This window comes from Parasteatoda tepidariorum, chromosome 10, assembly GCF_982258835.1.
Source record: "Parasteatoda tepidariorum strain Cologne lab strain chromosome 10, Ptep-v5.0, whole genome shotgun sequence".
Lineage (NCBI taxonomy): Eukaryota > Metazoa > Arthropoda > Arachnida > Araneae > Theridiidae > Parasteatoda > Parasteatoda tepidariorum.
Genome location: NC_141764.1, coordinates 13,893,985 through 13,919,328, shown reverse-complemented (window position 1 = coordinate 13,919,328; position 25,344 = coordinate 13,893,985). Strand labels below are relative to the sequence as shown.

The 25,344-nt window shown below is 32.2% G+C and overlaps 1 protein-coding gene across 1 annotated transcript in view; it reads left to right on the top strand.

Moving 5' to 3' along the window:
- LOC107446100 (transforming growth factor-beta-induced protein ig-h3) overlaps positions 1-22,146 on the top strand; it is a 33,617-nt gene extending 11,471 nt beyond the window's left edge. The window contains exons 3-14 of the mRNA XM_087153954.1: positions 4,889-5,020; positions 6,465-6,562; positions 7,564-7,727; positions 8,700-8,870; positions 10,115-10,265; positions 12,790-12,930; positions 14,218-14,430; positions 15,295-15,431; positions 15,512-15,679; positions 17,832-17,927; positions 20,669-20,906; positions 21,816-22,146. Coding sequence (XP_087010080.1) covers positions 4,889-5,020; positions 6,465-6,562; positions 7,564-7,727; positions 8,700-8,870; positions 10,115-10,265; positions 12,790-12,930; positions 14,218-14,430; positions 15,295-15,431; positions 15,512-15,679; positions 17,832-17,927; positions 20,669-20,906; positions 21,816-22,060 — 1,954 coding nt within the window. The 3' untranslated portion in view covers positions 22,061-22,146. The remainder of the gene's footprint in view (positions 1-4,888; positions 5,021-6,464; positions 6,563-7,563; positions 7,728-8,699; positions 8,871-10,114; positions 10,266-12,789; positions 12,931-14,217; positions 14,431-15,294; positions 15,432-15,511; positions 15,680-17,831; positions 17,928-20,668; positions 20,907-21,815) is intronic.
- Positions 22,147-25,344: the final 3,198 nt, after the last annotated feature.

The following is a 25,344-nucleotide window of genomic DNA, read 5'->3' as shown; positions in this document are numbered from 1 at the left end:
CTGAAAAAAATGTTTTTTTTTTAAATTCTATAATTTTAATTTTCCCCCTTTAATTAATATTCTTTATTTCACTTTCATTAAATTAAACTACATTTGCATACAGTGGTGTAAGGCAAAATTAATCCAAGCCAAAATTCTTGATGGTTCCATCAAAATGTTTTGATGGTTTACGGTGGTTTCAGTGGCATTTATGATAGTCCAGCATCATTTGATGGTCACTATCATCCAACATTTTCCATTATGCGTTCATGGTTTTTAATATACCAACAAATTTCCATCATTCCATGATTAAAAATGCAACATCAATATTATGATGGTTAACCATCAAGTTTAAGGACCAACAATCCAGGATGGTTCCAACTGTAAATTTTCATAATGGTTTAATGAAAATTTTTGTTGGTTCTCAGGAATAAACCATCAAAACAATTTTTAATGTTTTTATGTTATCATAAACCAGTCCGAATTACTACATTGAGATGATGATTATTCATGATTGTTCCAACATTTGATTTCTAATTGTACTATGAAAATTCGCTTAGATACAAGAAATTATATGGTTATAACGTCAGAAAATGGATGCCTGGTTCCATTTTACTGATGATGCAGATAAACTTTTTTTTATAAAATTTTATTGAGTCAACAATTGCCTGACCCGCATGATCTAACTGATAGATGAACTATTTTTCCGATACATTTAATACGAATAATTAGTCATATGATGGTCTACATTGATTAATCATTTGAGCACTCTCTTTACGAATCAGGAAATAGGGGTTTAAATAAGAATTTTATTGATTTAATTAAAATGCAGCATATAAAGCATTTATTTTGATTTAACTAGAATCTTTTGTGTCCCATTTAATTTTTTGCCACTTGCGTTCTTGTATCTCAGGGAATATAAAATGAAACGCTTTTGCTAATTCAGAGCCAAGAAAAATAATCTAAAGAAAAGAAGTTGTATCTAATATATATATTTAATATATTCTAATATATTTTTGAATCTAATATATAATATATTTTATTAGTTGAATCTAATATATAATATATTTTATTAGTTGAATCTAATATATTTTTTTCCTTCACAATGATATCTTAATAGAACTATAGAGTTTATGAGGGCATTAAAGTTAGATAATCCAAGGAAAGATTCGCTACTGTACCTCTTTATTATAAAATACACATATATGCTAGCAAAAAGACTTCTGAAATAAAATTAACGTAGCAATTTCCAGACTAACGTAAAAAAAGGAAAAAAAAAGGCAAAACTGAGCATTTGTGTCCAGTCTTATGAAAATCAATCAATATCTGTATCGTGTTTGAGCTAAAATAATATAAATAACACCATTTTCTCAGATGATTAGTTTTTCATCATCAGGTTATCGTAGCCTTTTATAAATAAATTCGAAAAAAATGAGTATACTGTGTCGTCTTTATGGAAAGCTTTTAAAAAGCCAACATACAATCTCTTAAGTTTCCTCTTTTTTACTTTTCTCCAAGCTTTGGACATGTACCTAGGTCATTATGGACCCTTTACCATATAGCCCAAAGCTTGGCTACTGGTCCGGCTCCACTCCAGCCTAGGAACGAGCCCATTCAGCAAGAATTTATTAAGAATTTAGATCAGTACAAAGTCACAATATTTTAAAAAAAATACAAAGATTAAATATGGTGCAAGTTAATAACACATAATAACAAAAATAATAAAAGAAGTATAAAAAGAAAAAAAACTTAAAGGCCATAAACTATTTGTTATTGCCTTAACTAAATAAACAAATTTGAAAAAGATCCCCCCCCCCTTCTCTTTTTCTTTGCTTTTTTGTATACAGAAACTGAGGTTGAATGCTATATCAAAAAAGTTTAAGAGGTTATAAACACTATCAAGATTACTTAAAAAGTCCGATTTGATTAAAATTTTAATAAGGAGTCATTTTCTGCTAGAAAGTTCATTACGTTAATTAATTTAGATTTTAATGTTTTATTTGTAAGAAAGTTTTTTTGCCAAATATATAAATAATTAATGTTTGGAAGGCGTGTATGCCAAGATATTGTGTAAAGACAAGTTGATAAATAATGCTCTGGTGTACCTGGATGACCACAGGTACAAAGGTTTGTATCCGAGTAAGTTTCCTCTGTAGAGTAAGTTTAAAACTCTGCGAGTCTATTTAAAAATGGTTAACAATCATCATCATCATAGTTGGCCAGACAGCCCAATGAGGGCCAATGCCTTCCTCAGATGGTTAACAAAGGAATGGAAAAAACAGAGAATAAAATTATGCTTTTTATCACACGTTATTTCTTTTTTATGTTGCACATGTTATATCTTATTTCTTTATTGACGCATTGTGTCGCTACAATGCGCCACCTTTCCATTTCAAGTTATACCTAGAAGGGTAAATTCCAAGGAAAAATATCAATGTAGGAAATATCGGGCAAGGCAATAACTCTTAAAATTTTCAACCAAAAAAAACATTGAAGCAAGTGTGACTGGGCAAGTATATAATTGACAACGTGTTAAACGAGCTTTTATTTATCATATTTACCAAAAAATATGAGCATTGTTGATAATTGACGGATATTAAACAGTAGCATTCCGGAAATTCAATAATTAAAGATTTCATTCAATAATTTAAATAATTTATTACAACTAGCAAATATAATAATAATTTATAACTAGCAAATATAACAATTAATTATAATGTTTCATTATAATAATTCATTGAAATTATTATTTACACTAAAATGAACTGCAAATATGACAACTATAAGTGTGACAAAAACAATAAAATGATTTTAGCTTTCACATTCGTGGTATTGAATCCAACAAGTGCCATATCACTTATATGGCGGCATAGGTCAGTTAAGATTAAATGTTAACCAAATTAATCGGAAAATAATAATCAGGCAAGAATGCGTTGGTTATTTCCCAGTATTCCTCGTTACACTGGTGATTATCTTTTGGTAACGTGCCATTGCTCTCTGAATGCTTTCATGGTATTCCTTAGACAGTTTTTTTTATGTTTTTAAATGTTAAGGGCTCTTTGTCGGTTTAAATAATTTCCCAGTATTCCATACGGGGAGATTTCCGTATCGTGATAATTGCCTAATCTTGGCAACTTCCGGGCAGCGGCTCCGTGAGAAACTAAAAAGAATATTACAGAAAGGGACCCACTCGAAAGGTATAACTCGTAGCCATCCCCGGGCAAACATATACCGTCATGTGGGGCTACTTTGTGCAGTGGGGGCTACTTTGTGCAAATTCGAATTAGGCACTTTTCAAGTGCTGCTATTCAGTATTATGTTTTTTTTTCACGTTAAAAATGTGTGGAATTTGAAGACAGAAGTCTCCTCTATTACTACAAACATTTTTTCGAATTTTAAAACAATCTCTGAATGTGTTTTGTTTATCCAATGTCAACAACTTTCCGAGAACGTCGGACATCGAAAAGTTAGCGTGGAAACTTTAGCTGTGAAATGCATATACGTTGATAAAACAATTGTCGTAAGTGCAAAAATTTTTATTTATATATTAATAAGCAATTATATCATGTTAGCGTTAAAAAAAATTGAAAATTTATAACAAATAAACGGAAAATGAAAAAAATGCACTGTGGGGCTACTTTGTGCAAAGTTTCATTCGTTTTTTTTCGACAGAAAAATTGTCAAACGTTATAAAAAAAAAAATACCTGGAACGAGAAACTACCGTGATTACACTTTAGAAAAGTTGCAACAATGTTTGCAAGCAGTTGCTGGTGGTATGTCGATTGCAGAAGCTTATCGGAAGTACAAAATCCACAGAAATACTATCTCTAATAAATTTCGCAAGAAACACGTGAAAAGTGCTGGTAAACTATTATTTTTCTTCTACAAAGATTTTTCTAATGAATTATTCAAACGATTTAACACATAAAAATATATTTTATGGGACATCAGGTGATTTTGACAGAAATTGAAGAGCAAGTTCTGTCATGTTCATTCAAGCCTGTTATGTTCAAACTTATCAATATTATAAATGTTAATGAATATGTAATAATTATTATTTTTGAAATTTCATCCATTTCAATGTTCGAAAATGTATATGGTTTCCTTTTGTTTAAACTCAAATGTTTTGAAATAAACATTATTTTTAAGAAAAAATTCTTTATAAAAAATGGTTTTTTAACGCTGAAAATTATTTTCAAACTAATATCTTTACATATCTTGATGCTTTTGTTATTAAAAATGTCAACAATTAACTTTTTTAACAATTTTATATCAATATTTTACTAAAAACATGATTATTAAACTGAATTCCTATCTCTGCACAAAGTAGCCCCACTTGGAGGCTACTTTGTGCAAGGTATGTTTTGACTTATTATTTGTAAATATTACATATAAATAATGCCAATATTGATCAAATTCACTCGTCTGAGTCCAGTTATGAATATAATATCGATAAATTTTACTAAAGTTCGACTTAACATAGTTTTTTACATGTCAAAATTCAAAAACTGCGAAATCCTGTGGTACATAATTCTTTTTTTTATTTTAAAAATTGTAAGTTTAAAATCTATTTGGCACCTTGGCGATTGTAGTTGGCGAGACAGATCAAGATACGGAAATACAGTACACTTGCACTCTACACTGATGTTAATTTTAATTTCAAGTGCTTTCGCCTGGCATTCCATTCACAGACATTTTCTCTAATTGTAAAAGTCGTCCTCCAGGAGTAAAAAAAAATCACATGAGGGGGAAAGGTTGAAACTATAGGGTGCCCCTACTCGAGCTAATCACTTACCATCAATTGTCTCACTCTCTCGGTAAAAGTGATTTTTTTAACCTGCTTAACCTGCTTAATTTTAACCTACTTGATTTTTTTTAAAAGCCTGAATTGCCTATTTTTCTTTTCAGTGAGAATGTGTGTGAAGAAAGAAACGAAGTAGATGAACCCGAGCAAGAAACGCAGAACTTCACCGGATTCAGCATCAATTTTGAAACAACTCGCTGCATTCCATCGGATTCCACTTACGTTTGCACCAAAAAGTAAATACAGCATGCCACATGATCTATAACAGCATTCGAAGTAAACCTTTCATTGCATTTGCATTACTAACAACAATAAAAAAATGCGCCTTTATATATCAGGTTAGCTGACCGGGCAGTTTAGGGGTCAGGGAACTGACCTTGCATCAGAAGGGTTCCGGGTTAGAATCCCGAGCAAGCCACGAGTGTTCATTCAATCTCTACTCTGTAAATGCCTGAAAATATATATACATGTGTATACACGTTTATATTTTTCTTGCTTTAATTAAGAACCAAAAATTAAAGATTTGGATTTTAAAAACGGATGTAAATGAAACACAAATACAGGAGAAAACTACTTTTATATTTCAATCGATAGTAGTCCTTTCCTTTCATTGTCGTAAAATGTCCGTCTTTCTGAAGATTCTAATAGGAATTTATGTGAATAAAGTTTACGATTTAAAAATTAATTTTAATCTGAGAAAAAATTTACACACTTTTTAAAAAATTTCGTCTGTTTGCAAAATAGTATGGTTTATACAAATTTGCAACTCTCAAACTATTCTCACCGAGCTTGTGCATATCTTACTGTTTATGACCGAAATTGGGGGTTATTTACTGCAATGTGCAAATGTTAACAATCACATAGTCGCTTTGGTAAATGTCCGAAATAGTAGATCTAGTTTAGTGCAACTGTGCTGTATACATTTGCCCGGTATGCCCTACATAAATGTTTTTTTTTAAGTTCAGTGCCACTGCCCGGTATGCATTTTCCCTGTACTCCGAACACTGATGTTTCTCCTAATCTATCTTCAGCAGATATTAAAATATCGAATAAATAAAATATGATCAATAAATAAATTAATATTAAATCGGATATAACAAATATTTCGAACGTTCACCAAAGCGACTATGTGATTGTTGACATTCACCGGTGAAAGTTGACATTCTTTTGATGTCGATCATTCACGGTTACGTATATATACGATGAAGGCACGGTTGTCATTTCCCTTTAAAATGTTCTCAAATTAGAGAGGAAAAAATTGATGTGCAACAGTTTTTATGATATTTCTGAAACCGGTAGATGAAACTTTCCAGCACGGCCCCAGTTTATTACAGAATCTACAGATAATTTTTCCTCACTGTTTTTTTTTTTTTAACAGAATAGGGATTTATTTAGTATTATCAGTATTATTTATTCAGTATTTAAAAAAAAAACATATAGTAATTCCGAAAATTCTCCGACTAGGCTGCTCGCAACAGAATTTGCAGAGTTCATTCTGACTTCGTTTTTCAAAACGATTTAAATATTAAACATTTAAAGACATAATTCGACTGAAATTTTTTTAGTGCATTTGTTTTATATTTCAAACGTTATAAAATGTGACGAATAAAAGTTGGTTAGTTTTAAATTGATCTTAATAGGATTCTTTTGATCGTAATATGATTCATTTGATCTTAACAGGATTCAGACGAACGGAATGCGGAGAACGATTGTTGTGAGACGACAGTGTTGTCATGGTTTTGTCAGGAGAACCGATGGTCGACCCGGATGCAGCGCCTGTGAGTATTCATCAAAACGATACTTAATTCGAAATATTTTATTGACTTATACCATAAAGTTCGCTAAGTCTTTGCCAAAATAATTCATTTTTGTCAGAATACAACGAATTACGATGATGTCATTTTAATCTTATTCTATGACAATTCTTTAAAAATATATTCCTCTCCGTTGAATTTATACTAATGAATTAGCAAATTTTTTCAGTGAATCTTAACCACATGAACATCAATTGTTACGAAATGTCTTCTTTTCTGAATCAAGAATGAATTTGTGGAAATCAAATCTTCCGATTTTGCATATAATAAATGTCTTCTTTTCTGAATCAAGAATGAATTTGTGGAAATCAAATCTTCCGATTTTGCATATAATAACTCTTAATTCAAATGCTGTCATTCAATGAAAGAAAAATAACTTGGTTGTCCAAAATTTAACTGATAATTTTCCGTTGCGCATGAGAGCAGTATTTCTCATTTAATTTTAATAATTAATTACCACGCTTGTGTAGTTTAATGCATAAAAAATATATATATTTTTTTTATTTGTTTAAAAGCCATCAGTTGAAAGATTATATACTGCAGTTTTGCTTATTTTATTAAAACTTTTTTTCTCTAATATCAAATTTATCAAGATTTTCATTAATTAAACAGTTTGTTACGCACATTAATAGTCAATAACCGAAATTTTGCAGTATTTGGGGAGAAAAAAAGAGAAAAGGTCCAGATGAATGGCTAGGGGAGTTCTTACTTAAGACAAACTATACACCTTTTTTATCGTTAATCGTCTTAGACATACACGTTAGCACAATTCCAGTTGGAATGCCATCGGTGGGCAGACAATCAAGTTGAGACATGGGCTGACCAATGCGATGGTCGTAGAAAAAAACGATACTTCGGACATGCCAACTATTACTTTTTATTAAGTTTTATCAAACGCAATTTACTATGTGGCTTAAATTTAAAAAAATATGACTACTTTTTATGAATATTTAATTTTCTTTTAGTGAAAATGGAAAACCTCTATGACACAATGAAATCTTTAGAGATGACGAAATTCTTAAGTTGGATGGAGAGTTCGGGACTGAAAGACAAACTAATGACAGAAAATCTCACAGTGTTCACACCTTCGAACGATGCCATCGTTGACTTTGAAGACGACACCGAAGATGTAAGCATTTTGCGTCATACTTTTTTTTAATAATCTTAATTGTAAGTCCTACTCACAAAACTACAAGTGACTCTCAAAACTACAGTTTCAAGCTACCTCCCTATAGGAATGGACTTTACCATATCATATGTAGATGGAGAGAGAAGTACAGGATGCATGTCGGCATTATTAATGTAATAGAAACAGTTAATGGCCAAATTTTTAGACGCACTATAGGATTTTATGTAAAATCTTAATTATCAGGTGATACTATACAGATATATTGTTTTTACGCTACTGAAACCGGTTTGCACTTCTTTACGTTCATATATCAATGGCTTAAATTAGACGATATATAATATAAATTCGACGATTGGATAAAGGATATATTTTATAAATATATAATATTTATTATATCAGGTATTATATTTAGTACATTATAATAATTAAACCGAATTATTAGACGCACTATAGTGTTTTAATAATTACATGTTTTGTGCGAGTTTAAATGCAATACTTTTTTATTTAAACATACATGTAATTGGTTTTTATTCAGGAGATTTTTTATATACTTCCTATTTGTATTTATTTTTACGTATTGCATTACAATGTGAACCAATTGATATACGGACGTAAACGAGAGCAAACAGTCACATAAAAACAATAAAGCTGTATAGTATCACCTGATAATTAAGATTTTACGTATAATCTTACAGTGCGTCTAATAATTTGGACATGGACTGTAGAGGGAGAGAAAAATACAGGATGCATATCGACAATATTACTGTAATAGATACACCAAACAGACTTCCTTTTCGTCCTCCTTTGTCTTGGTGCTATTTTTTTATTATTAATTTCTATGTGCTTAAAAAAATAATGGCAAACTTTTAATAATTTCTTTTACAATATTTTTGTTCATCGAAACTTTTACTGTATATGCTTTTCGACTTAAATAATTGTTCAAAAGGATTGAAAAAATATATTACTTCGCAGAACGAAATTTCGGCCATGAATCCTGCCAAGATGACTGATATTGCTCTGACAGTTTCTGGACATATTGTGGAGGGTTTCCTGAACATTGATTCTGTGGAAGATGAAGAGCTTTTGAACACTCTCAATGACCAGAACAAAATTCGCATCAATAAATATCAACCAGCTCACGAGGTACGTAATAGTATAGTACGTAATGGAACGTAAGTAATAATAGTACGTAATAGTACGTAAGTAATAATAGTACGTAATACTAAAGGTACGTAATAGTAAACGCTTTCAGGATAAATATCTTAAAAGTACCACAAGATAAATTAAACTAGCAAACAATGAAATACTAGTTATAAAAAAACTCACACAACTCACCAAATGCTCATTCAGATACGGATTTCACAAACCACAAGTTATTGCTCTTTATTTTATTTATTCAGTTTTCAAACTGTTTTGATGTTATTCCTTAATTATTATTTTATTTTATTTTATAACCATCGTTCAACAGCCGATCCATTGTTTTTTAGTTTACGACTACTAAAGTTCAACTCCATGGCCTTGTAATTTTGAACCCGATTCAGAAGACAAAGGAACTTCTAGATCAAGTATTAGGAAGAATATGCCCACGTGTAGGACTTTCTGATGGAATTAAACCGCATTTGCCTTACATGTAGAGGAAGACCACTAGAACCTCCCACGGTTAGTTTGATGACAAAGGGACTCTAACCCATGATCCGTCTACCACTGAGGATCTTTCACGTCAGCTCTGTGGTTGATGCAGGCCGGATGTGGAATTCGAACCGGGATTACCTCATTGGAAGGCGAACGCTCTATCCCCTGAGCCATCGCTGCTCAATATTTGTGTTTATCATGGTTTTTGTATACACCGAGACTTTTGTGTTTATCAGGATTGTTGTAAACACCGAGACTTGGCAACTCCCGTAAGGGAATGGTAGCGAGCCGTAGTGGCTTAGTGGATAGAGCATTCGTCTTCCAATGAGATGATCCGGGTTCAAACCCTAGTGATGGCTGTTCAATACGAATTCCGAACCCAGCTGGCACCGATCACAGTGCTGTCGTAAAATATCCACAGTGTTAGGCGGATCATGGTTTAGAGTCCCCTTGTCGTCAGGCTAACCGTGAAAGGTGTTCCTGGTCTTCCTCTCCATGTAACGCAAAAGCGGGTTAGTTCCATCAAGAAGTCCTCCACGACCTCAAATTTCTCCCAATACTTGATCCAGGAGTTTCTTTGACTTCTGGATTGGGTTTAAAATTACAAGGCTACTAGTTGAACCAAACAATTGGGACGGTTGTTCAACATCGGTAGCCAATAAATGGCAGATTGTCACTCATATGCCGTTTGAAACATATTACTTATTTCATTTTATATTTCAGCACAAGCAATGCCTAATGAATATTTATTTCAGGTTGTAACAGCTAACTGCGTTCCTGTCAGCGGCAAAAATAATTTGGCAACAAATGGTATTGTTCACCTGGTGTCTGGTGTTTTGCCCTCGCTCAAGTCATCCGTGGAAGACATTTTGAGCAACAACAAAGAATATAGCAAATTTAGGAAACGTATGACAGTATTTCTTCACTTATAAGGAAAATAAAGTTTGTAAAGTATTAAAACAATATGCAGAAACTTTGAGAAGTTGATGTATGTATAGTGAGCAGTTAATTAAATGGACCACCCATAAGGACCTTTGATCTAATGATCGGATCTTAACGTTCTGGGTCTCGTTCTATATCAATCTTAATGGTTCGAGGGGTGCCTTAACCCCTTGCTAGTGACGACCGAATCCAGTTCGGGCAATAACTACGTGCAATATTAGTGATGCCCGAACTGACTTCGGGCAGAAGAAAAATTAACGTTTCTATTTTGTGAAGCCCGAGCTGCGTTCGTTTCTTCTTTAGGATACTTAATTCACTATTTTCCAAATAGATGGCATTAGTGGTCCTAGTTTTTCACCGATTACGACTGCAGTGGAGGGAGGGAAGAGATTTGTAAAATTTGCGTATTGAAAATCTTATTCTTGTATTTTTATATTATATTAAACTAGCTATATTATATTTAGCTTCAAAATTTTGTTTAATTTGCTCTAATTGAATAAGAAGTGTATGTAATCCATTACTTTTTAATGTGTATGCAAAAATCATAAATGCAGTAGTTAATGAATTCAAAATTTTATTTTTGTAATAAAAAACCATTTTATAACTTTTATAATAATATAAAGAACAAAATTAAACAGTCAAAACATTTCCATTTTTGGTCCATTTTTCTGAAATATGTTAAGGGGTGCTAATCAATAAGTGTAGACGATAGTTTAAGTTACGAAATTAGACTCAAAAACGTGCTTTCTCTGAACAAACATGCCTTTTCTTCCACAGATTCGGATTTCTTATCCCCGAAATATTGAGGGTAGCTGCAATCTGGGAAATATGGTCTCAGTCAAAACTTCACCTCTTAATAATTTTTGATTTAATAATCACTTATTAACTATTCAGATTCATTCTTAATGGATTAAATGGGTAAACATTGAATAGCATCAGTCTGCTTTTTAATCTGAACGCAGGAGCTCAAAATTCGCATTTACGAAAATTGACATGGCTATTTAAGAAAATGGATAAAGCGTTAGACTCTTTTTTTCTAACTTCTAGAAGTACATTTTTTTAAAGAATAAACTAATGAATCTAAATGAATTTTGTAATGCAGGACCATAATGTCTTATTGTCAATAATTTGTAATATGATAATGTAATGTCTTAAACATGTATCTTGACATGTGCTCAGAATAAATATCGACGCTCGTGGTTATTTGTTAGGTCTATTTATAAACTAAATTTCAAAATTACACAAAAAATGAGTTTCTTTATGGTTGAACATAAAATTTATATTGTTATTCGCATAATCATTATTTGAGGAATTCAGATTTTTGACCCTGAAAATATGGATGCTCATGGAAAAATATGGTTCCAATAGTTTAGTCTGATAGATAGGTGCTTGATTTGCGTCGCAATAGAGCTGCTAATTGGACTATTGGTGCTGGTCTGGGAAACATCCATGAGGATGATCCGAAGACATGCCATCGCAATTTTGATCCTCTTTAAAGAGGATGGCTCCCCTGCTTTGGCGGCGCAACGACCTGCGTGCGAAGTAGAACACTTTACGGAAGAACAGTTTAACGAGGACAAATCCCGCGCCCCCTTGGTTCATACGCAGGCTGATCTAAGTGGTCACCCACCCGCTTACTGAGTATAGTCCGTGATGCTTGATTTCGGTGTTCTACTGGGAACCGTGTCCTTACGATCAGTTCATTGCGAGACTAGTTTAGTCTGGAGAGAGCTCGAATGTTAGGATTTCTTATCGTGAATTTTACTTTCGGCATATTTTGCAGCAACAAGTAAATTTTTGAAAAGCTTCTAAAAATTTTTTTATTACAATCATGAAACTTCGTTTAACCAGAATTATCTTATTCAATAATCTCTTGAAATTATTGATCCTTTCTTAGATTTGTTACAGTAAAAGTTTGAGTCATTGAAGGTTCGCAAATTTTTAAACTGTCTCATTTAAAATAATTATAAGTAATAAAACCGAAATTAAGAAAAAATTGAGCTTAATGTGTCTCTTTCCGGAATAGTTGTAACAGAACAACAGCTTTATATATATATATATATATATATATATATATATATATATATATATATATATATATATATATATATATATATATATATATATATATATATATATATATATATATATATATATATATATATATATATATATATATATATATATATATATATATATATATATATATATATATATATATATATATATATATATATATATATATATATATATATATATATATATATATATATATATATATATATATATATATATATATATATATATATATATATATATATATATATATATATATATATATATATATATATATATATATATATATATATATATATATATATATATATATATATATGTGTGTGTGTGTGTGTGTGTGTGTGTGTGTTAAATATTAAATATTTGTTTAGAAGGATGGTTTTTTATGCATAAATGTTTACTGTGTTTACAGTTCTGGAAGAGAGCAATTTATTGGAAGTTCTTCAAAAAGACGGTCTACCTTGGACATTGTTCGTCCCGACAAATGCAGCATTCAGAAAACTCCCGAGGCTATTGCAAAGACAGATAGAATCAGGAGAAGGATGTGTTGAAAGTATGTAACATTGGATCTTTTTTTCTTTGTAACGTTTTAAGCAACTCTTTGAAGCTTTATTCAATACTAGGGGGGTTCGTTGACTCTTACCAGTCCCAATGATTGCTATTTCTTAGCCATAAATCGTTGAAATTATTGTTCAACTAAAAATATATGAACTTAAAACAATGGTTGTGACTCCACTTCCGAAGCCCTAATATTTCCCTTATGATACTATTAAGATCTATAAGTGAACATCAATTATTTTTAAGTAATCATTTTTTTTTCAAGTAACATTTAAAATAAAAGTATATTTTAATAACAAATTTGGTGTGTTTACAACTGTAATTTAATATTTTTGCTTACTGAACGGATGGATGTACTTTAAATACAATTTTTGCGTTCATCACTTTGTGCATGAAGCTGAAAGTTAAGTTCTAAGTTACTAAACGAATCGCTTTAACCAAAATTCATAATAGTATATTAATGTAATTTGCACCAAAATGGTTAGTAAGATCAGACACCGATTCAAATAACTTTATCCTGAAATGTAACATTATTCTAATAATAATAATAATAAAGACAATCCTCCTAAACTCTTAATTTAGAAATCGAGCAAAATTAAAAACGTAATAATAATTGTACACGTAATTTTAACCTCTAAATTATCTAATTTTAACCTTTAAAATATAACCTTTAAATCACCTATCTTTTGGTGAATTGGACCGATAGGCAGTTTCAGATATCATGAAATGCAGAGAGAAGATATTGATGCATTTCATAGCCAATTTTTCATAACTATGTCAATAGCTTTTCATTTTTTTTTGTTTAAAATTTTTTTAACTACTGTACTGTTAGAATTTTCAGTCTAAAATTACGATAAAATAACGGGCAGTCGTCTGTTAATTCAGTAAACCGTAATGTTTACGCGTAGGAGCATTTCTCTATCTTTAGGTGTTTGTTTACAACTGGTGTGGTTAAAAAAACCGTGAGTACAAAACTATACGGTTTTGTAACTATTTACATGGGTCGGAAACCGTAAAATCATGGGTCGGAAACCGTAAAAATAAAATTTAACTGGACTTTGGAGTTAGGTTGTTTAAGGCTTTTTGTTAGGTAATGAGCGTTGATATTAGTTTGTGGTTGAATATTATTTTATCTATTGTGCCATGGATGTGGATAAACTAGAAAACAGTCAATAAACGTTAATACATTGCTTAACCAGTTTTTTTTTAAAAATTCCAAACAATAGTTCGAAAACTAGTAAAGATAAATGTTCTTTGTTTTAACAGTTATTTCTTGTTACAGGTATATTGCATCAACATATTGTAAAGGGAACGGTTTGCACTGCGGCTATCATAAGTCAGAACAGAGTGAGGAATATTCTGGGAAACAATCTTCAACTCACAAAAGACGAAGCGGAAAAATTGCGAGTCAATGGAGCTCTAATGGAATCCAATGATATCGTGGCCACAAATGGCGTCATTCACGAGATAGATACGGTTTTGATTCCTCCACAAGGTGAGATTAATCCACGTGAAATAATTTTAGTGAACTAACCACGTAGAAATTGTTAAATAAGGAACTGTATTTTACATAAGGACAAAAGAAATTAATTAAAGTACTGGAGATCATCAACTGATTTCCATCTTGCCAGAAAGGAAATGTTTCTGATATAATGAAAATTTAATTGTAATTTTAATTTGCTTAAAAAAAACTTAGTCATAATTTGTTGAGGAGAATCGCTGATGTAACTAATTTTCATTCCTACTTAATCAGTTATTTTGGCATACAATAGGTCAATTTGTATCATGCTTTAATCGCGAGACGAAACTCTTCCCTATAGTTAGTGCCAATAAAACAGATCAAGTGGTTGTAAGATGCAAATTATAATCTGTGGCATAACTAGGATTATTAAACATCAATTCACTAGCATATAAGACATGGTAACTTGATTCAATCAGAGGTACCTATTGATAGATAAAGATTTTTATTGTCTAATGGTCTTTCCCCACATTAGTGACCCGGACGTGATATGATCAAGCCTACTTCGATGGAGGGTCCACATTGAACAGTTGCCTTGCTACTTGTGACTGCAACATTGTCCTCCTCGCGTTGCTGCTTCTCAGTCTCAATTGCACATAACGGAATCCTGAATACACTCGACTGCTAATAGCAACACAGGAGAGAACTAGAACGAACTGGTTTAACAACTTTGAACTGCTTTCAACGAACTAGTTTAAGGCAATATACGTACCCTAGATAAAAGGAATTTTTTTAATATAAATGTGTGAGGCGAATATCATTTGTTGAATGTTTAGTTACGTAAAAGTGAGAAAAAAATAAAATTGAGGTTGTAACATAAGTTTTTTTCTTTCTTTTTAGCAAGAAACATTTTGAAAGCACTGGAAGAAGAAGAGAGACAAGACATCATTGATTTAATTGAAACTTCCGACCTCCTTTCAGAATTGGAACAATCAAAGAACGTCACTTTCTTCCTGCCGACAAAAGAAGCCATAAAAGTAAATGCTACCTTCTGACTGTGTTCCCACTGGTTTTACTCCTGGTTGCTCTATTATAAATTGCGTGTTGTTTTTTCCAGAGCTTGTCGAATGAAACAAAAGAAGAATTGTTGAATAATCCGGAGTACTTGAAAAGCGTTCTGCAACATCATCTAGTGCAAGATCATCTGCCTTCCAGCAAGTTCTTGGATAATTCCAAACTTACAACTATGGGAGGGCATAGCCTTCACTTGAAATTGCATGAATTGGTAAGAATGCTTCGGTTGGAACAAGCTATAAGTTCTCCATAAAAGATGGTTAACTATATCCAAATTTATTAAAAAATACTTAATACCATAGTTGGAAATATGGTTTCATATAGTACATACCTTTTTTTATACGTTGTTCATTAAATAGAGATGTAGAGCTTCTTTGCAACCAAGTTTACTTACAGCTAATTTCGTCCTATGACAATTTTTTTTAAAAATCGAAACGTTAAATAACGTTCTATTTATTCTCCCTATTACGAACTGGTTGTCACCTTATAGCGAATTTTTTTTAGAAATTTATATTTTCAGTTTTCAAATTTCTTTAGATGCTTATCTTTTTTAAGAAAGTTGCAATTTAATGTTGAAATTACTGTGCAACTCCTTCACTGTTACTGGAACCACTCCTATTATTCATTCTAGCGAAATGACTCGTTATAAACACTTGTAGCGTATCTAAAATAACAAAACTACAATTCCAATTCACTAATATATGAGATAAGTTATCTCGATTCTATGATGGGGTACCTTTTCATAGATGAAGGTTGACATTTTTGAAAACTTCTCTCCCCACATTTGTGACCTTCGTGATGTGAACTCGCCTACCTTGACAGAAACTCCCACATCGATTTGAACACTTCTACTTCGATGGATTGTCTACATTGAGCAGCTGACTTGTTACACGTGACTGCGACATTTTCCACCTCCTCGTGCTGTTGTTACTCAGTTTTGATCACACATAACGTACAACGTATTCACTCGACTGCTAAAGGCAACACAGGAGCGACCACGACCGTGAACTTAATACAGGTCTCACGATCAGCACTCAAAAAGTACGGTGATTTTAATACAGCTCTCCCGGCTTCTCACAAAGCAGCAATGAATCTCTTAGTGGTTCATAGAATTCCATCACTGCTATAGTTCCGGTGGGGGAGCACTGCAGTGTATCTACCACTACAAAAATACAATTCCAATTCACTAGTATATAAGACATGCTAACTCAATTCTATGGTGGAGTACCTTTTCATAGATGAAGGTTGACATGGTCGAAAACAACTCTCCCTACACATTCCTTTCAAATGTGTCTTACTTCCTTTTTTTAATTTAAAAGTCCTTATTACATACTTTTTAACTTATCCACTTAGATTAAAAATCATTTGCATTATTTATTTAAGTAACTGCAAGAAAAAAATAATAATAACTTTGAATCCAGTATAAATGAACTACTAATTTCTCAGCTGTTCGCTTTCAGTATACATGGAACCTCATCAAGGATGTCAACTACAACGCTTTTTGCAAAGTATTTTATAAAGTGGTAAGCAGCTAAAAACTGATTGGTAGTTTTGTCAACCTTTCAAAAGCATGAGAGAACTAGAAGCTGAAACAATATGATCTCTCATATACGCTATTGAATCATTTTTATATAGTATAGTGTAAAATATTACTATATTTTCTTAAAAAAACTTTTTTTTTAATGGCGGGCACTTGGAGTTTGTCCCATTGGCCACAGAAATGCCAGAACTGCTACTCTCTTCTCGTTAACCAGTGGGCACCTGTTTCGAAGCCACGGCGGTGGAACAGCGTCTCCTACGTCACCCAATCACAAACCCGTTTATAGGGCGGGTCACATTCACACAAAGAGGAAAGGACATAGAACACAGAGTGAGAAAGAAACATCCATGTTCTGAGCAGGATTCGAACCCGCGACCAATGGCTCCGCAGTCAGACGCACTCGGCCACCTGGTCTGCATATTACTATAAATAAAAATCTATTAATGGTATCGCACTTTTCCATTGTTAGTCAATACGTTTTTATTGGCTAGAAAATCACATAGTATCACGAGAGTTATCATTGAAAGATGGCTGAGGCTTTTTAAAGAGGAAGAAAAGAATTCTGATTTCTAAAAAAATAAAAAGAAGAAAAATAATAATAATTATTTATTTTTTCTGGAATTCCTTTTTTTATTTCCATTAACTCGTAATACAGATGCAATTCATTCATAATTCAAGTTTTACCAGTAAGTAACTATGCAGAGCAGTAGTTAACCAACAAAAAAGAACGCAGAGAGTTGAAATATTTAAAATGTATGTTATAAATTTAAAAAGTTATTTGATACAGTTTAACCAAATAATGATGCCATTTTTGTGTTTTCAGTTTCCCGGTATCGTGACTGGAGCCACAGTACAGTGTGCTTTCCTGATGAGCCACGATAACCAAGCCTGTGGTGCTGTGATTCACAAAATAAACAAGGTAAAATGCAATTCTTGTTAAGTGCAATTTAATAAAGACATTCCATGTCGCGCCCCCAATCACTAGGAACAATGGGACGATTGCATTGACTGATAATATAAGTAAACTGCTCTCGCAATGGTAAAATCACACTGACTTTGAAACCAATACCTGTCTGATAAATCAGATTTTTGCGTCACTCAACACGTGACGAAAAAAAGAAGAATGCTGAGCAATGCTGGCTACTTATTCCTATATTTGGCGATGATAGTAAGTTGAAAAACATATAAAATGCTTTTTATAGGATGGGATACTCACAAGTGATGTAGTGTGGGTATCGCTATCCTGATTGGCTGTTGAAACCTGGCATTTGCTTACGTTAGAAACTGTTCTTTCCATTCTATTTCAAGTAATCCAAGCCTCTTAAGTGACACATTCTAAATTCTTTCTCAAAGATTTTAATTCTTTCACTATATATTTACACAGATACTTAACATAAAGACCGGCGTGAAGCTTTGTGGAACATAAACAAACTAATTATGCACTGAAGTTGCCAGGTACAAAAAACGAAATATATCACGGTTACTATAAAACACATAAGCAGATAATAAATCTAAGTTAAGTAGAAGAAGCAGACGAGAATTAATTATATTTTAACTAATTCGATGTGAGATACGGCTCTGTATTTAATTAATTTATAGTTAATTAACAAGCTAACTTACGTGGAAAAAATAGTTTAAACTTTAATTAACGTGTTGAATTTGCATTTTGTTGCTAAAGATTGGCTGGCGGTGACGTCATAGGTCACGTGTGCGGGTAAGGAAAGTCTTCTTCTTGAAGTGCAAATACCCAATTTCGCGTTTTCCTATTAGCGGCGAAATTTAAGATAAGCTTTGACTACCCTTAATGACGAAATTACTCATTTTTTAAAATTAAAAAAAAAAATATTTACAACATCGATTATTAAGCTTTCATTTATATATTTTATCATTAGCATTTAACAAGTTGGGAAAAAGTTTCGGGTATTTTGGGCAAAATTTAATAACTTCTAATAAACAATTGCATAACTTAAAAATTGAATAACATTTATGATAATAATATTTTTTAGAATTTTTAAACAAGAATAATAAGGTATGTTTTTGACATATGTGGAAATAATAATCAAAACAAAGTAATAAAATTATAAAAAATAAAACTAAATATTTAATAAAACAAATATAAAAGTTAGCAAAAAACAACAGTTATACAAAAAAAAAATAATTCAGTGCACCTAATAAATTAACAAAAATTAAAAAATGTATGAATTATTAATAAATATAGCCTTTCCACTACCACATTACAAATAGTAATTTATTGGAATAAATCATTTCCACTAAAAAAATATTCTTTTAAAATTTATTACTTTTATTACAAGTTTGCAATAATATATTTTAAATTCAATTTAATACGTACATTTTAACGTACAGTTAAATTGATTTATGTATTTTAAAATGATTTAATATTATAGATATTTCAGCGTAGTAATGTTTCATTTTTTGTAATTATTATAAATTTTGATTTAGTAGTGTTACAATTTTTGTTTCGTTTTTACTTTTTTTAAAATTACATTCTATAGTTATTTAACGATTCGAGCCATGTGATTTTATTTTTGGCATATTGGCTTCTATATTATCTCAAACATCTTTTATGCCATTTTTTTGTATCTTTTTGATTATGATCAACTAGCTGTAACTTTTTTTTCTTGTTTTTGCAAGATTATTTCCGCGTATTTTGATGCTGGTTGAACTAAAAAAGATTCTTCGTTCGAAAACTTCCAATTTAGAACTTTGATTTTTTTAAAGTTTAAAAAGAAAATTTAGCTGTGTTCTTTGTCGAATTCGTGTCAATTAGTTTTGTTCTTTTTTAATATTTTTCACATTGTCCTCCGATGCTTTATCTTCCATCAAAATAAAATTATTCTCATCAAAGTTTTGTTCGGCGAATACTGTTTCTTCTTGGCCATGCAGGTCAGTATTATTTTTAATTTCCTCTTTTTTGTTTTTAAAGCTTAAGAAAATTATGGGACATTTTTGACCTAAAGCTAGCGATGTTGAATAGTGTTAAACAAAGTTAATTTTTTGAATTACAAGAATTTAGTTGATAAAACAATATCAACAGATAATTTCTAGAACTGATATCTTATTAGCTAATCTATATATCTCAAAATAATTTACGATATTTTTACATCATTAAATCGCACGGAAAATTCATGCTGTAATTACCTATTACCTAAAATTTACCTTTTTAAATCTAGGTCATTATAAGGTTTCTTTTCAAAAAGTCTTGTATGCTCGACTAAAATCCACCTTGTCATGAAATTTTAATGGACAATGCATTTGGTCCTATCGCTAGTGTGACGTCAGCTAATATGTCATTATGGACCTAAGTAACCATTATATCTGAGTCAGTATACTGTTTAAAATATGCTTTAAAAATAATTTTTAATCTTCTCAGGATGAAAGGCTTGAAAATGCAGTATTTTTACTTTATTTGAAAACAAGTTTTTACTAGTACAAACATTTTCGTGATAAGAAAAAGAGAAAATTCCGAGACAAGGTTACCGTTAGGTTAAATGCTTTCTGGGACGTAAGCCGCATTAAAAATCTTTTTAGGTTTACATTAAAAGGGTTTTGCTGAGGGAAAATAAACCTTATTTTGCTATCTGGGTATTATCTTTGCAGCTCTAATTTGTTGTTTATAACGTTTATTCGTGTTTTCGATAGGTGCTGATTCCTCCCAAAGGAAGTATAGCTGAAGTTCTCGAAGACATGCCGGATCACAGCATTGTGATGAAGTTACTTAAAAATACAGATTTAGAATCGAAACTGAAGGAGGATGGACCTTTCACGTTTCTCGCTCCCACCGACGACGCCTTCGAGAGAATGACAGAAAGCTCACTCGATGATCTACTCGAAAACAATACACTAGCCGAAGATATCCTAAAACTTCATGTACTTCCAGGTAAAACACGTCCGTTTAATTCAAGCCTTCTACTTACCGTAACCCTGATTCTAAACTGTTGGGGTACCAAAAAATTGTGCTTTCTTTGCTACTTAGTTGAGCAGCACAAAATTAGTGCTTGCGAAAACAAAAATAATGTCTACCAGTTCTAAAACTGTACATCTATTTGATGGGAAATAAACCCTTTTTTTAAAAACATTCCTGTGACATTGTAACAAACATTTCTTGTTGTGACACTGTTCACAAAGTCCCCCTTTTCTAAAATTTTTATTTCGAAATACTTTTGTAAATTCCAGTTACTTTTTATTTACCTCTGCTCTTTCCTATACTTTTGAGCTCTTGACTAAATCTAAATGATTTTTATTTGTTTCAGAGTAAAATATTTTTTATCTCTTTCATTGTCTAATTTATTAATTACTTTATGCATAATCCGCATTTTAAATGGAAGGCGAACGCTCTATTCCCCGAGCAATTAGCTCTCGTATCTAATTTTATTTCATATCCGTCGTTGAGCAGTCGACCCAATTTTATGGGTCTACAACTACTAATGTTCAACTCCGTAGCCTTGTCGTTTTGAACCAATCCAGAAGACAAGGAACATCCAGGATCAGTACCCCCAGAGGTATTGATTTGCTATGAGAACATAGAGGACTTTGCGACTCAACAGATTTTACGTGCATCAGTCACCATTTACTACACGGGGATTCTTCGGAAGGCAGGGATCGAACCCACGAACTCTTGGACATGGGACCAGTGCCCTACCGACCAGGCTATCCCGGCTTCATCCCTCATACTTTAGAAAACACGTGACTCACCCCATGATTTTGCTTTTGATTTATTATTTAATGTTTGTGAAAAAAGGTTTTTCCGAAAATTGTGTTCACTGACTGAATTGACTTCCATTTTCAGAAGTTCTGTGCTGCAACGGTGTTCCACATTCGTCACCCTTCCACCGACAGTTTGTCAGAACATTCGACGGCAGTATTCTTCCGCTCCATCGGGGAATCGGAGACAGGGTTCGATTTGGAAGAGCCCGTGCACTCCACTGTGATATTCCAGCCACCAACGGCCTAGTTCATTCCATCAACAGAGTCATCCAGAGACAGAGGCAGAGATCTAACCTATTTAATATGGACTTGTGGCCCTTCTTCTAGAAGAGAGTCATTCTTTGTATTTATTGCACATTTTTTTAATTTATGAGTCATCCAATCAGTGATAGAATAAATATTTTATTACACAATTGACTTTCGTGCTTTTAAATTTAAATACAAAATGTAGATACAATCACTGGCCAAATCATTAGACGCACTATAAGATTCTATGTAAAATCTTAATTATTAGGTGATAACTATACAGTTTTATTGTTTTTAAGCGGTTTGCACTTGTTTATGTTCGTGTATCAATGGGTTCAATTAGACGATGTATGATAAATTCGACGCTTGGACACACTAGACGATATATTATATAAATTCGACGCTTGGACACACTAGACGATATATTATATAAATTCGACGCTTGGACACACTAGACGATATATTGTATAAATTCGACGCTTGGACACACTAGACGATATATTGTATAAATTCGACGCTTGGACACACTAGACGATGTATTGTATAAATTCGACGCTTGGACACACTAGACGATATATTGTATAAATTCGACTCTTGGACACATTAGACGATGTATGATATAAATTCGACGCTTGGACACACTAGACGATATATTATATAAATTCGACTCTTGGACACACTTGACGATATATTATATAAATTCGACGCTTGGACACACTAGACGATATATTGTATAAATTCGACGCTTGGACACACTAGACGATATATTGTATAAATTCGACGCTTGGACACACTAGACGATGTATTGTATAAATTCGACGCTTGGACACACTAGACGATGTATTGTATAAATTCGACGCTTGGACACACTAGACGATATATTGTATAAATTCGACTCTTGGACACATTAGACGATGTATGATATAAATTCGACGCTTGGACACACTAGACGATATATTATATAAATTCGACTCTTGGACACACTTGACGATATATTATATAAATTCGACGCTTGGACACACTAGACGATATATTGTATAAATTCGACGCTTGGACACACTAGACGATATATTGTATAAATTCGACGCTTGGACACACTAGACGATGTATTGTATAAATTCGACGCTTGGACACACTAGACGATATATTGTATAAATTCGACTCTTGGACACACTAGACGATATATTGTATAAATTCGACGCTTGGACACACTAGACGATATATTGTATAAATTCGACGCTTGGACACACTAGACGATGTATTGTATAAATTCGACGCTTGGACACACTAGACGATATATTGTATAAATTCGACGCTTGGACACACTAGACGATATATTATATAAATTCGACTCTTGGACACACTTGACGATATATTATATAAATTCGACGCTTGGACACACTAGACGATATATTGTATAAATTCGACGCTTGGACACACTAGACGATGTATTGTATAAATTCGACGCTTGGACACACTAGACGATATATTGTATAAATTCGACGCTTGGACACACTAGACGATATATTGTATAAATTCGACGCTTGGACACACTAGACGATGTATTATATAAATTCGACGCTTGGACACACTAGACGATGTATTGTATAAATTCGACGCTTGGACACACTAGACGATATATTGTATAAATTCGACTCTTGGACACATTAGACGATGTATGATATAAATTCGACGCTTGGACACATTAGACGATGTATGATATAAATTCGACGCTTGGACACACTAGACGATATATTATATAAATTCGACGCTTGGACACACTAGACGATATATTATATAAATTCGACGCTTGGACACACTAGACGATATATTATATAAATTCGACTCTTGGACACACTTGACGATATATTATATAAATTCGACGCTTGGACACACTAGACGATATATTATATAAATTCGACTCTTGGACACACTTGACGATATATTATATAAATTCGACGCTTGGACACACTAGACGATATATTGTATAAATTCGACTCTTGGACACATTAGACGATGTATGATATAAATTCGACGCTTGGACACACTAGACGATATATTATATAAATTCGACTCTTGGACACACTTGACGATATATTATATAAATTCGACGCTTGGACACACTAGACGATATATTGTATAAATTCGACGCTTGGACACACTAGACAATATATTATATAAATATAGAATAATTATTGTAGTATCAGGTATTATATTAGCATATCATAATAATTAGACCCAATTATTAGACGCACTGTAGTTCTCTAATAATTACATGTTTAGCACGAGTCTGTATGCAATACTTTTATATTTAAACATACATGTAATGGGGTTTTATTCAGGAGACTTTTTATATATTTGCTATTTATATTTATTTTCAACGCATTTCAATACAATAATTAACAATTGGCAAATGTAAAACGATTTCAGACGCGTAAAAGCAATAAAGCTGTATAGTGCATCTGCTGCTGTATAGTGTGTGACTGCTGCTGTATAATAGCTGTGTAGTGCGTAAAGCTGAATAGTGCGTCTAATAATTTGGCCAGGGACTGTATACCTTGGTTTAAATATATTTCTTAGAGTGTTTCTCAATTTCAAATAATCTTTCATTTTGTTATGATTAATACGTAAACAAAATATTTTTACATGAAATTATATTAGTTATATATATTGTAAAAAAAATGATCGTTGTATTTTTCATCCTTAAAAAATGTAGACTTCTAAATGAAGATTTGCAGAGATGAATGAAAAGTAAACATGGGAAATGATGAACAGATCAAGCAGGGGGGCAGAGCTTCTTAACAGAGATAAAAAAAAATTCTAAAATAATCTTTTAATTTTCTCAAAATTTAAGTGGTGAAAAAATTGCAAAACTCCCAACATGTTCTAGCCAAAGAAAAGGGAGGAAAATGACCACTTTGTAGTTAAAAGGGAGAACTAAGCGGACCATTTAAAGTTTAAAAAGAGAACACGAGAGACAGTTGAAATAAGGTACACAATTTATATTCAGGTACCATTATAAATAATTTAACTCTTGAATAAACTTTAATAAATAAGAAAACAAAATTCCTTTGCATTCAAAATGATAGAAATTAAACTATAAATTATTTCTTACTTCTACATAATCTCACGGTTTAAGAAAATGTTTTATTTTATTTCATAACCGTCGTTGAACAGCCGACCCAATTTTGGGATTACGACTACTAATGTTCAACTCCGTAGTCTTGTAATTTTGAACCTAATCCAGAAGAGAAGGAAACTCTTGGATCAGTACCCCCAGAGGTATGGGAACATGGAGGACTTTGTGACTCGACAGATTTTACGTGAATCAGTCACCATTTACTACATGGGGAGTCTTCAGCCGA